This window comes from Miscanthus floridulus, chromosome 14, assembly GCF_019320115.1.
Source record: "Miscanthus floridulus cultivar M001 chromosome 14, ASM1932011v1, whole genome shotgun sequence".
In the NCBI taxonomy this organism is placed as follows: domain Eukaryota; kingdom Viridiplantae; phylum Streptophyta; class Magnoliopsida; order Poales; family Poaceae; genus Miscanthus; species Miscanthus floridulus.
Genome location: NC_089593.1, coordinates 28801674 through 28819816, shown reverse-complemented (window position 1 = coordinate 28819816; position 18143 = coordinate 28801674). Strand labels below are relative to the sequence as shown.

The following is an 18143-nucleotide window of genomic DNA, read 5'->3' as shown; positions in this document are numbered from 1 at the left end:
AGCCTTCTTCTCTTTATTTGCCATGTACCCAATGCCACTTCTATCCATCTTCATGATGGTGTTCATTAGTAGCTCACTTTGAAGATGCTTGCCTCTAGTGAACTTGCTCAATCCAATCTTAAGATGCTCTTTCTCCAACTTGAGCTTCTTGTTTTCTTCCTTGAGAGCATCATTGTTTTTCTCTTCCTTGAGCTTTTTGTTCTCATCTTTGAGCTTCTCATTCTCAAGGATCAAACCATCATCATGAACAATAGTTTCTAGCACAATGGACTTGGTGGTTTTGAGTTCTTCAAGATCTTTCTTGAGCTTTTCATTGTCACTCTTGAGCTTGACAAACTCATCATAATCATCGGCCTCAACCACTTGCTTGCCCTTGCTACTAGAACTTTGCCCAATGCTCTCAATAATCAAGTCATCACATGATGTAGCTATATCAATCTTAACAACATTGTTAGTAGCATCATGTGGCTCATTGGATAAGAATTCTTGAGCAATAACAAGAGTATCATGATTAACCTTAATAGTGGTGTATTCTTCTCTTAGCTTGTTGTGGCTAGTGATGAGCTCATTATGTGTTCTCTCAAGTTTATCATGTTTATCTTTAAGCTCTTTTTTAGAAGATTTGAGCTCCTTGAGTTTGGATGATATAGCATCATTTGCTTCTCTAAGCTCAACACTAGCATTTTTGGCTATATCACATTTAGCTAAAAGAGAATCATTCTTAGCTTCTAGCTTATCATTCTTAGCTCTAGTCTTTCTAATGATCTTAGTATATTGATTTAGCAAATTAACAAGATCATCATATGAAGGTGTTTCATATTCATCATCATCACTATCACTATCACTATCACCATCATCATTGTTAGCATGATCATCACCACTACTATCATCATCATTTAATACCTTGCGTTGACCTTTGGCCATAAGGCATAGGTGTGTAGAGAATGATGGCAGTGGTGTCGGTGAAGATGATGAAGAGTCAATCATAATGGCGGCCACCTTCTCATTATCACTATCATTATCGGATGAGCAACTTGATGAATCAATGTTCGTGAGCCAATCACCGATGATGTATGCCTTCCCATTCTTTTTCTTCTTGTGGAAGTCCTTCTTCTTGCCATCTTTCTTCTTATATGGATTATTCTTCTTCTTCTCATCTTCATCTTCATTGCTTGAGTCATCTTTCTTTCCCTTGTACTTGTTCTTGTACTTGTCTTTCTTGGGCTTAGTGTATTGATGTGCTAGATGACCAAGTTCTCCACAATTGTAGCAATCCATCTCTGAGATTGGCTTCCTACTTGTGCTAGTGAAGAACTTCTTTTTCTTGCCATCAAACTTGATGCCACTCTTGTTAAGCTTCTTTAGCATCTTGACGGTTCTTCTCACCATGAGAGCAAGACTTGCATCATCAATTTTATCATCACTTGAGCTCTCATACTCAAGCCTTGCTTTGCCCTTCTCTTGGCTAGCTTTGAATGCTAAGTCCTTGTCTTTCTTCTTAGTAGAAGATGAGCCATCTTGTGGTGTGATATGCATGTACATCTCATGAGCATTGATCTTTCTCAAGATTTGTGTTGGTGTAGCGGTGGAAAGATCACCTTGATGAAGCACAGTCACAATATGCCCATATTTATCAATGGGGAGGACACTCAAGATTTTTCTTACAATGTCGGATGGTTGCATTTGAGTAAGTCCAAGCCCATTGACTTCCCCTATAAGAACATTCAAGCGTGAGTACATTTTATTAGCACTCTCTTTAGGAAGCATCTCAAATGAATTTAGCTTTTTCATGACAAGATGATAGCATTCCTCACGCTCGCTCTTTATTCCCTCATGGAGCACACAAATATCCGACCATAGTGCATGGGCATCTTTGTGGTTCCTCACCTGATTAAACACATCTTTACAAAGCCCTCTAAAGATGGTGTTTCTAGCCTTTGCATTCCATTTTTCATAATTGACCTCATCGCCTTGTAGGTGCGTGGGATCCCGAGGTTTTGGGAATCCTTGTGAGGCGGCTCTAAGCATACCAACATCTAGAGCTTCTAAATACGCCTCCTTGCGGATTTTCCAATAAGGAAAATCATCCCCCTCAAAGATAGGACGAGGTCCATCTCCGTGAGACATCTTTCTCTAGACGGTTAAGTCTAATTTCATGAGCACGAGGCTCTGATACCAATTGAAAGGATCAAGATGCTCAAGAGGGGGGTAAATTGGGCTAATTCTAAATTCTTTGCAATAATTAAACCCTACGGTTAGCCTACCTTCACCCCTTGTGCCTAGAAAGTGTTTATAAAGTTCTACCGCACAAAAAGTCTTGCAACCTAAGTTCCAATCCTACTCTAGCATGACAATTCTATGAATGTAAAGACAAGAATTGAATTGCTCAAAGTAAATGCTCAAAGTAAAGAGAGAAGGAGGAACGCGGCGATGTTTTGCTGAGGTATCGGAGAGTCGCCACTCCCCACTAGTCCTTGTTGGAGCACCCACACAAGGGTGTAGCTCCCCCTTGATCCGCGCAAGGATCAAGTGCTCTCTATGGGTTGATTCTTTCACACTCCATCATGGTGAATCATCCACAACCGCTTACAACTTGAGTTGGGTCATCTACAAGCTCCGTCGGATGATCACAAAGCTCCCAATCACCATCAAGTCATCTAGGTGATGGCGATCACCAAGAGTAACAAGCACGAACTCTCACTTGACCACGACAAGCCTAATGAGAAGGGTGGATGCACACTTTGCTACTCTTGCTTTCACTAATGAGGGCTCTCTTTTGGATTTTCAAATCTCAATCACCTCACTAGGACCTTGCTTTTTTTGGCACTCTCAAGGGTGTTTCTCAGCTGTTGGAATTAGCAAAAGTTACTCCTTACACGAATGGAGGAAGTATTTATACACCCATGTTCAAAATGAACCGTTATGTGCCTCTGCAGGGTGACCAGATGCTCCGATCAGTTCTTCCCGACTCCTAGTGTTTAAGTTGTGACCGGACATAGGACAGCGTCCAGTCAGCACTAACCGGACGTGTCCGGTCATGATTTTCCCTCTCTGGAACCTTATGGAGTCGACCGGATGCTGGCACCCAGCGTCCGGTCGCTCACCTCTCAGCGTCCGATCGCACTAGATGATTTCACCTTGATCAAATGAACTGACCGAACTCTGCGCTAGCGCCTGGTCACACCGAAACCAGCGTCCGGTCAGTATTTGTCCCTCCATTCACTTCCAACTCGCAATCATATGTGAATGAAGTTTGCTCCAATTGATCTAAGGGCTTTTTAGTTGCTACCTAGTGCTAGATTTGACAAGTGTGCACCACACCTAACCCACTAAACTCACCTAGGTCAAGCTACCCGTCCATACCCCCCTTAATAGTATGGCCAAAGGAAAAAACAAAGTCATAAACTACTCTAAGTGTCTCTCCAACTTCAAACGACACTTAGAACTAGTCCATCTTTAACCTTATCGTCCATCCTTTGAATACCGAAACAATTTCCATCGTAGGGGCATGACAACTATGATTGCCCAATCAATCTCCATTACTGTGACATAACTTAATTGCCTTTGCAAAACACACGTTAGTCATAGTAATTACGTATTGTCATTAATCACCAAAACCCAACTAGGGGCCTAGATGCTTTCAAGCTGGAACCCATGCGCTAAGTGATAGTTGGTATTACTTGGTGAGATTCCTCAGGACTCATAAAAATGGTGTTGTATTAGTGGCTAGCGTTGCTTTGTCCAATGATGAAAAGAGATCACTCGCAAGACTAATATTGATGTTGTGTGAGACATTGAGACTGTAGGCAGCAAGAACTTTTGTGACACCAGTCATGTACCACTGGTCAAATAAAGGGTTACATCCTAAGCTGAGATCGAAGATCAACAGCTGGTCTAAGATGTCACGCTTTGCACTTCATTGTCTGGCTTACGCCATGAGAAACATAGAAAATTAGTACGAAGTAGATGATATTGGTCATAAGGAGCTCAAGTTGGTTGAAGTTTTTGGGATCAAGATCCCAAAGGATGTCGTAGGTGCTAATGGTGAGCTTTTCTCGTGAGATGCAAGGATTTCAAGGAGGATGAAGATTGTCGTCAAAGAGTTTAAACTATTATTGGAGTTCTTGACAGTACTGGTTTGCCACTCGTGGTTTTGTTGGATGGGTGCTATTCCTCATATCAGTAGTCACATCACTCCAATGTTTCCACATGTATGTCTCCACTTCTCCATGGTACATAAATGCACCACAGCAGAGAGATACTATGGATGAATAGTGATCTAGGTGTGAGAAAAGGGGAGGTCACTGTTGAACTACAGTGCGATCACCAGGAATAGAGATCTTTATAGATTTGTATGGGCGGGCCATATGGCTCTGGCCACTTTAGCCATTTCTACTCATAATATTCACTCTACAGTAGCAAGTCACCTAAAGGAGCTACATGGACCACTTTAACACCACATTGTGGCTACCCTAAAGGATTTCCATGTTTGCTTCATTCCATTGGAGCACTATTTATAGTGTTAAAGTTACACTTGATGTGCCAAAATGCCCCTAATAACCAAGAGCTAGATTCTAAGCATATTCCCTGTACCCTAGGGGCATTTTGGTACAAATCCAAATAGGAATCTAAATCGAATATGACTCTCTAGGCTAGAGGTAACTTCCTTCCTTTCACATGTCTTCTAGAGTGTTGCTCCCTTGAGAATACAGTGGGATCCAGGTGGCCCATCCATCCTTCATGAGGAGCCATGATCTTCGGCTGCCCGAGGGTGTCTTCATGTTCCCCTTCTAGAAGCTGATGGTGGTGTCTATGGTCCCCTCTTTACGACCCTATCAGATGAAGCCTGGATTAACCTTTAGGTTCCTGCAAAAATAAAAAGAAGGGCGGTTTTGGGGGATTCTAGCCGTCGCCTCCCTCTCCACCCTAGCTGCCCTAGGTGTTCTCTAGTGGCCACCAAGGTGGTACCAATGGTCATGTTCTCTACCTAGCATTCCCTTTTTGCGGCGCCTTGCAGAAGGTGTTCTTAACCACCTTGCCCTAAAAGTTCTCGATGAATTTGAGGCATTGAGGATTTTTTATGGGGACATCACTCCGCTTCAAAAGTTGTTGTCGATGGAGGACGAGTGATATTCCTAGACGTATCACTAGATCCAAACCACTCATGTGGGAGGTGCCGGTGCCGATTAACACACTACTACACAATCTTTTTCAAGGCGGGTGTTTTTTTATTAACAGAGGTGGTTAGGTCACGGTTAATGTGGATTAACGAAGGCGGTTGCTTTGCCCATCTCAGTTAATCAATTAACGGAAGGTGCCCGCCTCTGTTAATGTTCTTCAGAAAACCCAGAAAACCAAAAAAACTTACGAATATGGAAAATCGAACCCACAACCTGGCGCTCAACACTACCACATCTCTTCCACTGCACTGCACACTAATTCATGTCTATATATAATATGCTATCTTTTTATATCAATATTTCGCAATTTTATATTGGATATTTGTGCTACTAAATGAATTCAAATGGAAAAACTTCTAACTATAAAGTTTTAAATCTTATGAAGTACTACAACTTTGGTATAGGATGTATCTGCATCAGAGATAGTTTGAAGAATTCAAAAAAATAAGTCTTAGAACATGTGAATTTCAAATACATATTTGAGACTCTAGGAGACTTTAAATCGAAAACTTGTCAATATCAAACATGTAGATCAGGTCAACCACTAGAACTTTGGTATTAATTATGTGAACATTTGAGATCGTTTGGAAATCAAAATTTTAAATTTCAAAATTTATAACCTTCGAACACATATTTGGGACTCTAAACACATTCAAATTAAAAATCTTTTGAACTACAAAGTTGTAGATTCTATTGAGAACTATAACTTTTGTATAGACCATGTCAACATCTGGGATTTGTTTGATAATTTCAAATTTCAAAATTTGTGCGCTTACAACAATATTTTGGGACCCTAAACAGTTTCAATTCAAAAACTTTTCAACTACAAAGTTGTAGATCTCGTTGAGAGCTATAATTTTGATATAAAGTTTATCTTCATCCAAATTCATATGAAAAAGTTATGATTTATTTATTTTTTACAATCAGATGCGGACATCTCAAGACAGCCGCCTCCCTCCAAAAATAGTCGATTAACCGAGGCGATTGGCTTATGGTGCCCACCTCAGTTAATCCATTAACCGAGGCGGGCGCATTCGTTAATGATTAACCGAGGCAAGCGCTTGGCCGGCAGCCCTACCACCGATTAACAGTGGCGGCCAAATACTGTGCAAAAGTTTTTCTGTAGTAGTGACACCCCTCCCACATACGCGCGCACACATGGGGTTTTGGTTTTTGCTTTGCTTCTCTAGGCTCATATTGCCTTTTCAAATGTCGCCTCCCACTCCGCCTAGAGAACACAGGGAAGGATCTAGTTGGTGAGGCACTGGTTTGTGTTTTTTTGCTCTTCCATTCGGTGCAGGAGGGAGTTCTCCACACTTCCATACCGACTAGAACCTGGCCGGTGATGGAAGGCGGCTCTCTCCACCATCTGACCAAGAGTCTCTTACATCTCATCTCCCTACTAGCTAGTGGATCGGCCCATATAAATTTGATTCGGGGGACAAGCTGAGTGTCTAATCGTTTTGTAGTGTGTAATTATATGTACTCGTGTGTCAAGTGTCACGTGAGAACTATTTGTCTATTCTCTAGTACTGGACTATGTGAGTACATGCCTCAAATCGTACTTGGACAAAATTTAGTGTGGAACCATGATATTTGTATGCATATTTACTGCTACAGTAAACATCGTTTAAATCATATGATCGGTCATCTAACCGTTTACTCGCTCAACAGAGTGTGGCCAACGATTTAGTGTTTAGCATCTACGGTAACACCTCGAGAGCTCATTTCCTCCGGTCATAGTGATCAAGGTAGGTGAACAGAGCATGCATGTATATTTTTTCCCTGTTCGTTTCTTCTCCATTGCAATTTTCTATTTCATGTATAGTTTGATATTTACCATATGGGTCAAACTGGTTTCTACCCCTATATCGATCACTCTAAGATTCATGTTGGGACTAATCCAACAGAGGGCTCCAAACACATATATATAATAAAAACAAAGGCTCCAAGTATCAAACCTTGTGGATACAACTTCCCTAGCTATGGTCCAATAAGTTTGGGTCCCACTAATAACTTCATGTATGCCATAGTCTTTTTTTTTTTTTTTTAGTAATTTATACGAAGGTTGATTACTGTTTGGGTCATGTTGTCATATTTTCAGAACTCTGTCATGTTGGTTTTTGTGTAAGTAACCCTATTTCTACAAAAAGGAAAACATTATTTAACTTGGCATGGTCTTCTTTGGATTTCAAAATGCATGTAATATGCACCTTATAATTCTGGATGGAGAGACTATATGACATACTCCTATATATGTTTACTACGATATTTTCCCAAGATCTTTTTACCACATTACTTGAATTTAGAGGTGGTCCGGGCTAGACAGCAGCGCAGAGAAATGGCGCCACAAAAAAAAGGAAGATCACACGGGGACAAGTGGACAACGCAGGAGCTGAAAAAACACCTCATCCACATGCAGAGCCGGAGGCCCTGCCCACCTCACAATGCCACCCCAGCCTGCTCCCAAATATCCATCCAAATCCATCCAATGGCAGGGAAACAAATCCTATCCCCTCCTACGCCGGCCGTTCACTCACACTCACCTAGTCACCACATTCGTTCTCGCCGCGGACGCGAGAGGTGAGTGAGACCACCACAGCCGACAACAACAATGGCCCTGGAGACGTGCTTCAGAGCGTGGGCGCTGCACGCCCCTGCTGCTGGCAGCAAGGACAGGCTCCTCGTCGTTGGCAGCAGCGGCAGCGGCAGCGGCAGCGGCAGTAACCTGGTGCTGCCGTCGAAGCGGGCCGCCGCCGCGGTCGCGGCGCTGTCCGTCGGCCGCGTCGCCACGCGCCGGCCGCGGCACGTCTGCCAGTCCAAGAACGCCGTGGACGAAGGTAATATATAGGAGTATTTAATTTCCGTCGGCAAATATATAGATAGATAGACTGATGGCCCTCGCTGTCGTCTCTGTGTGGCTTGTTGGGCATGGATGCAGTGCTGGTGGCGGACGAGAAGAACTGGGACGGGATGGTGATGGCGTGCGAGACGCCGGTGCTGGTGGAGTTCTGGGCGCCGTGGTGCGGGCCGTGCCGGATGATCGCGCCGGTGATCGACGAGCTGGCCAAGGACTACGCCGGGAAGATCATGTGCTGCAAGGTGAACACGGACGAGAGCCCCAACGTGGCATCCACCTACGGCATCCGCAGCATCCCCACCGTTCTCATCTTCAAGGGCGGCGAGAAGAAGGAGAGCATCATCGGCGCCGTCCCAAAGTCCACGCTCACCACCCTTATCGACAAGTACATCGGCAGCTCATGAGCATGCATGAGCTAGTGACTGAGCGAGAGAGCAGCTCAATGTCTCATGCTATGCTATGCCCCCGAGCTGCATGGGATATTGGGATTGATGATGATGCATGTGAAGAACTAAATACATAAGTGTTCATGCACGCGCATATACACCAGCCATGTATCTCCTCTAGTCTTGCATACGGATATGATGATCGATGCGTTAATTAATTCAGGCAGCCGTCTGCTACTGCTCCGTTATTATATACTTATATGTATACTTCTATGCCAAATCCAAAGTACATTAATTAGTTTCAGTGCATGATTTCCCTTCATTATATATATGTGTGTGTGTGTGTGTGTGTGTGTGTGTGTGTGTGTGTGTATTGTTGGTGATGTGCCCAAATCATACTTGTTATGGATTAGATCCATAAGGGGACTAAAACATAATCCATTAGTATAGTACTAATGGGCGTTTAGTAAGGAACGACTTTAACATTTAAAGCCCATGATAAGTATAAGTGAAGATGGAAAATACAACATTCATTAGTACCATATCGCTGGTTGATGTTGAAACAGAGAGTTCTCCTCCCTATATAATGTACCAATACCCTATGAAAAAGACAACCTTTAGTCCTTCGAAGCCTAATAATCCTAAGCCCCCTTTCTCTCCCTGTCAGCAGCGCGCCAAGTGCTAGCACACCGGCGCCCGGTGTTCCATCTCCTCCGCACATGTGGAGAATTCTTAATCAGGCCGGCTGTAACTGGGAAAATGGAATAGCCAATCCTCTGGCTCTCCTGAGCTTGGCTTTGTCATTAGGAGCAGTTGGCTTTGTCATTAGGAGCAGTGTGCTGAACCTGACGAGATAAGCTCGTGTGTTTTGCCACACACGCATACTTTCCAGAACCTCGTGTGTTTTGTCACACACGCATACTTTCCACAACACCATATCTCCAGCTACTAGTCACAATACATTTGCTCAGGAATGATAAATACACATTAATGTAAACCTTCCATGTTGATCTAACAAACACATTAATGTAAACCTTCCATGTTGATCCAACAAAAGAATAGAGGAAGCAAGAATACCCTAGAGCGGTGTTTAGCAATACTAGTGAGTAGTGATCAGCGAATGACAACGCCATGCTCACGTATACAGGTCAACCTGCGGCTATCAAGTATCAAGCAACCAAACGAGCATTCATCACAAGAACAGGTACCTGCTGCTATCAAGCAACCAAATGAGAGCATTCATCAAAAGAACAGGTACACAGATGAGACATCAAGATTCACACCCCCTTTAGAAAATTTCCCTGATGCTTTCCACTAGTAAATAACAGCTTATACATAGTATAGCACAGCTACAATGAGATTCTTGGCCATCAAAGGTGGAAATAGGTACTCATGCTTTCACAACTTACGGAGAGCCATGGTACACAAGAGTACAAACTGGAAGAGAGAAATCATTGTCATCCAACCCGAAAAAACAGGGGAAAGACACTCTGATCTTCCCCCAGTTTGGAATCCACCAACACTTGCCCCAATGAGAGCTCAGTGAAAGTAGGCTCTCTTTTTTGTGGAATACAAAGGAACACAGCCATAAAGACGGTTGTTGTGACATGTACTGATCATCGCTAATGTTTCCTTTTTGCTGTAACATGTAGCATGCACCATCAGTAAGAACCCGCCGCTTCCGAGGGAGGGCAGGTTGTGGAGACGTAACTTTCATGTTGTCAGTGATGGACCCAGCAAGGATAACTGTATAATATCAGGTGCGAGCTTTCTGATTCCTGCTCACTCTACTGAGCCGACTTCCAGTCATATTGAAGGTTATTGAAGCTGTTTGCTGCTCTAAGGCCCCCGAGCAATTGGTTTCCTAAATCTCGCTGTTGCTGCTGGTGGCTCAACTGTGTCAGGTCATGCGCACTGTGATTCATCCCGGTCCTTCCATTCATTGCCAATGCGTTGTTTCCCATTGCCGTTCTCATTTGTTGACCAAGGCCACCCATAGCCCCAAATCCCATTCCATTGATTCCAGGGTTATTTGTCATAGGGTTACCAACTAAGGAGTTGACACCGTTCAGACCAGGAGTAATTATGTTTGCTCTCCTCATATCGCTTCCCACTGGTCCAACACCATTAATATGGGATTGCATCATCAAGTCTTGCAATATCCTCTGGACTGAGCTTTGAGAATCATTTGGCTCAGGTTCCTGAGGTCGACTTGTAGGTGTTTGCATAGGAGGTGGGTTTGATGACATGGTTGGTGAATTCATTTGGCTTGAGTGCTGAGGAGCAGGCATCATATTGCCATTTGTTGCTGAGGGTGCTGGCGAAGGAAATGACGCTGGTCCATTTGATTGCATGGAGTTCGTTGAGTTGGCCTTAGCAACTGAAGCACTGTTTCCACCATTATACAGACCATTGCCACTGCTTGTTGGATGGTCTTGTCTGCCACTTACTGAGCCTTGGAGGAGACCAACAACAGATGAAGAAGATGGTGCGGAAGTAGATGGTGCACACTTGAGTGAATTGTTTGACGTAGCATCACCATTGACAGAGGCAGAGACTTGCATTCCAGTTGCAGGAGCAGAATTTTGACCACTCTGGTTAGAATTCTGTGGAACGGGTTTCTGCTCCTCAGATGGCTGCTGGGCTTGAACAGAACTAACCCCTGAATTCCCCCTCCTAGGGAATTTATGCAAGCTCTCTGGAGAAAAAAGAACATGATTGTGTACGTTAAAAACAAGCAGAAGAAAATGATAAATACCAAGGCTTGCCACATTAAAAATGTTAAACACAACAACAACAACACAACAACAACAAAGCCTCCCAAACAAGTTGGGGTAGGCTAGAGTTGAAACCCAGCAGAAGCAATCAAGGTTCAGGCACGTGAATATAACTGTCTTCCAAGCACTCCTATCTAAGGCCTCTTTGGGTATATTCCATCCTTTCAAGTCTCCTTTTATTGCCTCTACCCAAGTCAACTTCGGTCTTCCTCTGCCTCTCTTCACGTTACTATCCTGGCTTAGGATTCCACTACGCACCGGTGCCTCTGGAGGTCTCCGTTGGACATGTCCAAACCATCTCAACCGGTGTTGGACAAGCTTTTCAATAATAATACTATAATGCATGCCAACTCATAGCCAGTAACTATATGTTGTATGTTCAATAGTATATTTCATTAGCTTTTCATCTAGACAAAATCCTAGAGAAACTAAGATACAGAGATTTGGATTGATAAGAGCTATATTAGAAACAAAGATGTGATGAACATTAACCGATAGAAAGTGTCCATATTTTTTTTAGCTATCCTGCTTCTGTGTTGGAACATGACACACATCCCTTACCAAGATAGTGTCAGAAACATATGGGCTGCAAAACACAGAAACAGAACTGTTCCAATGTGATAGGGTCATTGACAGCAGAAGATATGTGCAAGTAGGATGGTTCAAAATCAATAGTAAAACAGACAAAATCCCTAATAAAACTTGCAGCACTTGACAAATGAGAAATTAACATTGATACTGTACTTGATGTTACAGTGGAGTCAGAATTGGGTGAACTGGTACAAATAACATGTTTCTTTCTCCATATTGAACAAATTATGTTTCAAAGCAAGAATACATTAAGCAACAAGAACGGGACAAAAAAGGTAAGTAATACTGCACCTATTGGACCAGATCCAGTCTGCCTGCTGTGATCGATCAAATCTTTCATACAATTGACAACCTCTGCAATCTGATTATCAATGTTTAGACAAAAGAAAAGATTAATCAGGGTGATAACTTCACTTAAATAGGAGAGTGGCATAAAAGAAGATGAAATTGGTAGCTAAATCTACATGGCTAAGTACAATGGAATCATGTGGAGTTGTGGACACAAATTGCAAGAAAGTAGGGGATAATATTAACTGAATCAAAAGTTAAACTTAAATGGAAATGCGTAAGGACTCATGAAACAGTCAGTACCTGGAGGCAGCGGACATATCTTTTCGTGTATCCTAAATCATTTACCAATGGCACTTCCAGTGCCTTAGCCAACTGGCGAGCACATGTGACAAACCTAGTTCAATAATTTAGTATTAGAACAATTAATGCAGAGTACAAGGAAGTGACAATCACACATGCCAATACAAACAGAAATCATAACAAGGGAAATAAAAGCAGTTCTCTAAATTCAGGGTAACATGACATCAAATATTGGAGGTTTGTTGTCACACTCCCCCCATCCTAAAATATAAGGCGTGCACGTATTTCAAAATTCAAACTTTGTTATCACTGACCAACAAATACTCTAATCATATGAATTTGTATTTTAAAATATTTTCTACCGATCAAACTTTTGTTGCCATAAATTATATATTAGCAGTCAAAGTGTGATCTTGAAGACTGCACTAAGTCAAGTCCCGCCTTATATTTCATAGGACCCAGGGAGTACTAGATTACAGGAGCGACAAACATCTGTAAATATTACACAAGACCAAACTTCGCATGGCCAGGCCAGCGACTTGTATGGCAAGAAATTATAAATCATTGCTCCTGTAAACCCATGCAGGACAGATAGTTATTATTTGTGGTGCTCGTTACTGCTCTCAGCCCATTACAGAAAATCAATTCAGCAGCAACCAAGACGGAAATGCCATAATAGTTGAGAAAGGTTAGGAGTAACAAAGAAGTCAGGGGCCATTAACAATGAGGCTATATTAACTACAAGGGCACCACTTGCATATAAATGTCGGCTATATAGATAGCAGCATAATTTTTGAGGGGGAGCGGCAGGGAAGTTCCCTACCTATTTTTTTATAAATATTAACAGGTCCTGCAAGTGCAGGATATCAGTATAATTCAAAAGCTAGGTGGCTCACAACAGCATAGAAAAATATGTATGTGTTCAATAGCTTGTATACTACTTCCTCCGTTCCAAATTGTAAGATAGGCTTTTCTAAATACATTGCTTTTACTTGTTAAGTGTATGAACTATGAAGGCCCATATAGGCCCATATAGCCCATGTGGCTCTCTCTATATATAGTCATCTCCACTACTGGAGTTATTATCTTCTGAAATCCCCAAGGTTAGCATTTATATCTAAGTGCATAGGAAAAGCTATGTATCTAGAAAAGCCAAAACGTCTTATAATTTGGAATGGAGAGTACTTATGTCAAAGGAAGTTCAAATGTCCAGTAGCAACAGGTTTACTTGCTCATTGCAGTATTTTGATGCTCATGCTCCTGCTCCTGCTCCCAGTTGCATAGTTTCAGTTTCTTTTTGGCTCAATAAAACATTCCTTTGAAACAAGAACCATGTTTCTGAAATAAGTGTATTGACTACTTGCTAAACGCAGATGGCATGCATGTATACAAGCAGCTTCCAACGCACACAATACATAGGATGATGTCCATGCATGTTCTAGTTAACTTAACAAAGCACCTTGAAACTCTCCATTTTGTGCAGTGTTCGAATGCAAAGTACTCCTAGATACTCACATGCACTAATATTTTATAAAATGAAGGTTATAGCATGCAAAATTCAAATCAGGACTCCAGTATCTTGTTAAAAAAATATAGCAAATAGCAAATAACCGGTTCTACTATGAGGATGCAAACTATGGTTGATGTATATAGAGGTACAACCATACAAGAACTAGAAGCGCCGATGCAATAAAAGAGGCAAAATCTGCAAAGATCATGAAACAATGCGCCACAAGTATGGATAGTTATATCAGCGTAGCATTGTGGGGAGATTGCCAGATTGGATAACTAAGCTGAGAACAAAAGCTTGGCAAAATATTGAATTTAACAAAGAACTGGGTTTGAAGTTCAAAAGCATAAGAACATCAAAGTGTCCTTACGAGTTACAATTGTTTTGCAAGTCCTGACTTGAGAGTGACGCTGAACTTTGAACTGAAGACTGGTACTTTTGCACCACAGCACCAAGTTGACTGACCTAATAGAAGAACAAAAGGTGCATGAAATTAAGTCTGTCATCAAAATCACAATGCAGATGAAAAATGCACATTCCATTATCTTTGGGAAAATAATACCTGTGGTATGATTGATCTCCGAGGAATAAGTTCCTCGTGACGCCGGGCACAGAACTCCCACGATGCAATCTAATGAGTACAATGGGCACAACAGTTTAACAGTGTCAGATTTATCAGAAGTGCAACAAACTACTCCTGTACTACATAATTATATGCATCATTATAGGTCTTTTCTTCATTCACAAATGTATGCCATCCTATGTTTTGAGGTGGCTTTACAAGTATCCCTTCCTTTAAACCCTTTTGCCTTCCACAATAAAGGGAGACAAGCCTTCCTTTGAATTATAGCTCTACGAATGAATTCATGAGTGCATGCATGCATGGGAGCATAAAAGATTGCCTGGAGTAATAAATTTCAGTAATTGCAATATTTTATAAAAAAATATCTTTAATCACACGAGAAAGCAAAAAAATGCACTGCTGCTTGATGACATTAATTAACAAGGCTAGAATGGTAATTTCAGACCAGACTATCACTCAGTTTACCCTAGAATGCCAAACATTTTTTATGCTTGGAACACCATTCCAACAAAATAACGAAGTATCTCATCAACTAGAGAACATATTACCTTCAGGTCTTGGTTGAATACAATTCTTAGATGCCCCTCACGAACTACTCGCAGTTGCTCAAAGACACTCTCCTGGATCGCTTTGGTATAGTCCAAAACAATCTGTCCAGATGAATTCTGGGACTCTCTTGGCATATCAACATACAGAAGCTCCTCAAGTGTACCGCTGGCATATTTGATTTGGCACAACCGTGGCAAGACCTCAACCGTCGTTTCTATAAAAGGTAGGATACCATCAAATTGTTAGTAGTGATGCATAATAGCACAGAAATAGAAAATATCTAGTAGGATAGATTTCAATTGCAATTATACCCACCAAAACCTCGCCCTGGCTTCCTATTGCATATCTCACAATGCCAAACATCCTAAAACATAAAATGAAATTGTATACAGGTTAACGAATAATCAAAAAGACCAAATTGGGGGTATTCCCAAAAACATATCGCATGTAAACAAAAGACTGCATGATTGCTATTAATCATAACAAACACTCAGGGCATTAAAATTTGAACTACCAGCCTATACTCAATGTCAGAGAGAAAAGGTAAACCTGAGGGAAAACTCCGGTGGTTTGACGACCATTGCCATACAGAGAAACACACCACCTCTTCTTGGCACTTGGGGCAAAGTATTCATTGACAAAGTTTCTCCAGTACTCGATGTTATTGTCCTAAGACCATATCTTTAATAATAAGCATCCACCTAGGTTGCAATAATGGCAATATTTATTTGTGAAAAATGTTTACCTGTGGCCTGTTTTGCTGGTGATACATGTAATGTGTCAATCTCTTTGCACAGGTCCCTGGTTCATAAGCAGGTGTTTTACCAGTTCGCATATTTAGACTTTGTTGACGAAGCAACTGCTGGTGCTGATGTTGCTGTTGTTGCTGCTGCTGCTGCTGTTGTTGCTGTTGCTGCAATTGGTTTCTCTGCAAAGGCAGGTTCTTGAGAATCTGCTGCTGTTGCTGTTGCTGTTGCTGTTGTTGCTGCTGCAGCTGCAAGAACCGTTGCTGCTGCTGTAGGAGGCTCAACTGAGTAGCTGCAGCCTGGGGGTTCTGCTTAGACAGCTGCAACATATGTTGCTGCTGCTGCTGTTGCTGTTGCTGTAGGAACACAGATGGGTCTGAGCTTTGGTGCTCCATCTTGACAGCACCCAAGCTCCTCAACGCTTGCAACTGTGGCTCAAGCTTCACACCGCCGCTCGAACAGCGCAGCATCTGTGTGGAAACACTCTGATCAGGCTGCCCCATCTGCTGCTCCAGTTTGACCCCACCAAGGACGCCTCCGTTCTCCAACTTCACCGCAGGCTGCGGCTGCGGCTGCTGCTGATGCCGAGTTTGTGGCATCATATGCTGCTGATTATATGCCAATGACATTTGCTGTTGCTGCTGTTGTTGATTCTGTGAATCTTGCGGTGCATCCAGATGCTGCTGCTGCTGTAAGCCGTCAGCACCAAGCTGGTTGCCCGAACTACCAGGGCCAGAGGGCGAGAACACCATGGAATCCGGCCCTCCAGTGCCAACCAAATCACCAACACCATCAAGGCCGCCTCTGTGCTGCATCCCACCGATCGGGAGACCGGCACCGGTGCCTGGCATTGCCCCAGTCCCCCCATTCCCATACGACTGCTGCCTGCTGAGCATGGACGCGACACTGGACGCGCCCGCCAGCAACCCGTTCCCGCCGCCGCCATACTGCGTGCGCGGCGAGACGAGGGACGAGAAGGGCGACTGCGACGGGAGCACCCCGCCGCCCATCCCCATCCCCATCCCCGGCTGGCCACCACCTGCGCCGGCGCCGGCGCCGCCGCCGAGGAGGCTGGAGCTGGTCCGGAGCAGCGACGCGCCCACCTGCTGCTGGCCCGGGCCGCCCAACGGGTTGGGCTGCCCCGACGGCACCATCTTGCCAACAAAATCCAGCCGGGGAAACCGTACCTTCACTCCGCGCCGCAGGAACGACGGTCGAGATCCGCCGCGCGTCCAAGCATCCGCCGCAGCGCGGCAAATCTAACCGAGATTGCGACTCCTCCGGTGCCAGCCGAAACCGGAGCCGGGCGCAAGCGTCAGCGTCTGCGCACCTCCCCCTCCACCTTTCGTCCCGTACTCCAGCGCGCGGAACCAAGCGAGCGAGTAGCGGCACCGAGCAGGCAGGCCGAGGGGGAAGGAAGCGCGGATTAGCTAGCCCGAAGCAGGCAGGGGAGCTCCTCCGCAGCCCCGCGTCTCCGAAAGCGAGGCGGCCACCAGCGGAATTACGGCCGGCGGAGTCACCGCCAGAGCCCGCCCTCCGCGCCTCCTCGATCCGAGCGAGCCCGCGGCGGAATCCGGCGATCCGGGGCCTCAACTCAACCCCTCCTCCGCGGCAGCAGCGCAAACGTCCCTCCCTCCTCCGGCGCCGAGGTGGCGCCGCCGGGCTCCGCACTCCCGCTAGGGCGACTCCGCTGGACTTCCCCGCGAGGCGAGGCGAGCGGCAGGACGAGGAGGAGGGAAGCGGAAGCGGAAGCGGAAGCGAGCGAGGGAAGGGAAGAGATGGGAGTAGTAGCAGCAGTAGAAAATCCTGCGACTCGGGTGCGTGCGTGTGCGCGTGTCCTTGCGGACGTCAAAACCTCACAACCGCATTGGATTCCGACTAGGTCCCGCGACCGCCCGCCCGCCCCGCATCGCTGACGCGCGGGCCCTCCACGTGGAGGGCCGGGTGTGGACCCCGAGGACGAGGGAGACGTTACGCGGGCTGCTGCTGCGGGCGCTCGCGTTCGTGTTTGTGTGTGCGGCCTTTTTTTTTTTTGTTTCCCCTCCTCGTCTTCCCTTTCCGCCGCTGGCGCCTGGGACTCTGGCTTGGGCTGGGTGTGCGACGAAGGGGGTGTTTAGATCCATTCCAGTTTGGAAAACGGACACTGTAGCATTTTTGTTTTTATTTAGCAAAAATTGTCCAATTATGGACTATTTAAGCTTAAAAGATTCGTCTCGTCAATTACGGGTAAACTGTGTAATTAGTTATTTTTTTTACCTATATTTAATGCTTCATGCATGTGCCGCAAAATTCGATGTGACGGGGAATCTTGGGAAATTTTGGATTTTGGGTGGGATCTAAACACCCCCGAAGTCAAAAGGAGCCCGGGCG

The 18143-nt window shown here is 44.3% G+C and overlaps 2 protein-coding genes across 2 annotated transcripts; one reads left to right on the top strand and one right to left on the bottom strand.

The window, feature by feature from the left end:
- Window positions 1-7682: 7682 nt before the first annotated feature.
- On the top strand, window positions 7683-8730 carry LOC136504500 (thioredoxin M-type, chloroplastic-like). The gene is made up of 2 exons (XM_066499438.1): window positions 7683-8020; window positions 8122-8730. The coding sequence occupies exons 1-2, from the start codon at window positions 7795-7797 to the stop codon at window positions 8442-8444; spliced, it is 549 nt and encodes a 182-aa protein (XP_066355535.1). The 5' UTR covers window positions 7683-7794; the 3' UTR covers window positions 8445-8730.
- Window positions 8731-9702: 972 nt separating this feature from the next.
- LOC136504801 (transcriptional corepressor SEUSS-like) lies at window positions 9703-17829 on the bottom strand. Its single transcript, XM_066499807.1, has 9 exons — window positions 15773-17829; window positions 15577-15696; window positions 15343-15391; window positions 15027-15241; window positions 14458-14526; window positions 14266-14360; window positions 12386-12479; window positions 12086-12155; window positions 9703-11124 (listed from the first exon to the last, which is right to left on the bottom strand). Exons 1-9 carry the CDS (start codon window positions 16925-16927, stop codon window positions 10214-10216), a joined length of 2778 nt encoding a protein of 925 aa, XP_066355904.1. The 5' UTR covers window positions 16928-17829; the 3' UTR covers window positions 9703-10213.
- Between the last annotated feature and the right edge of the window lie 314 nt (window positions 17830-18143).

Coding starts and splice junctions, on each gene's coding strand:
- LOC136504500 (XM_066499438.1), top strand. CDS start 7,795: ATGGCCCTGGAGACGTGCTTCAGAGCGTGGGCGCTGCACGCCCCTGCT. Junction 8,021..8,121: donor CAAGAACGCCGTGGACGAAG/GTAATATATAGG, acceptor GCATGGATGCAG/TGCTGGTGGCGGACGAGAAG.
- LOC136504801 (XM_066499807.1), bottom strand. CDS start 16,927: ATGGTGCCGTCGGGGCAGCCCAACCCGTTGGGCGGCCCGGGCCAGCAG. Junction 14,361..14,457: donor GGAGATCAATCATACCACAG/GTATTATTTTCC, acceptor TTCTTCTATTAG/GTCAGTCAACTTGGTGCTGT. Junction 12,156..12,385: donor GATATGTCCGCTGCCTCCAG/GTACTGACTGTT, acceptor ATTGATAATCAG/ATTGCAGAGGTTGTCAATTG.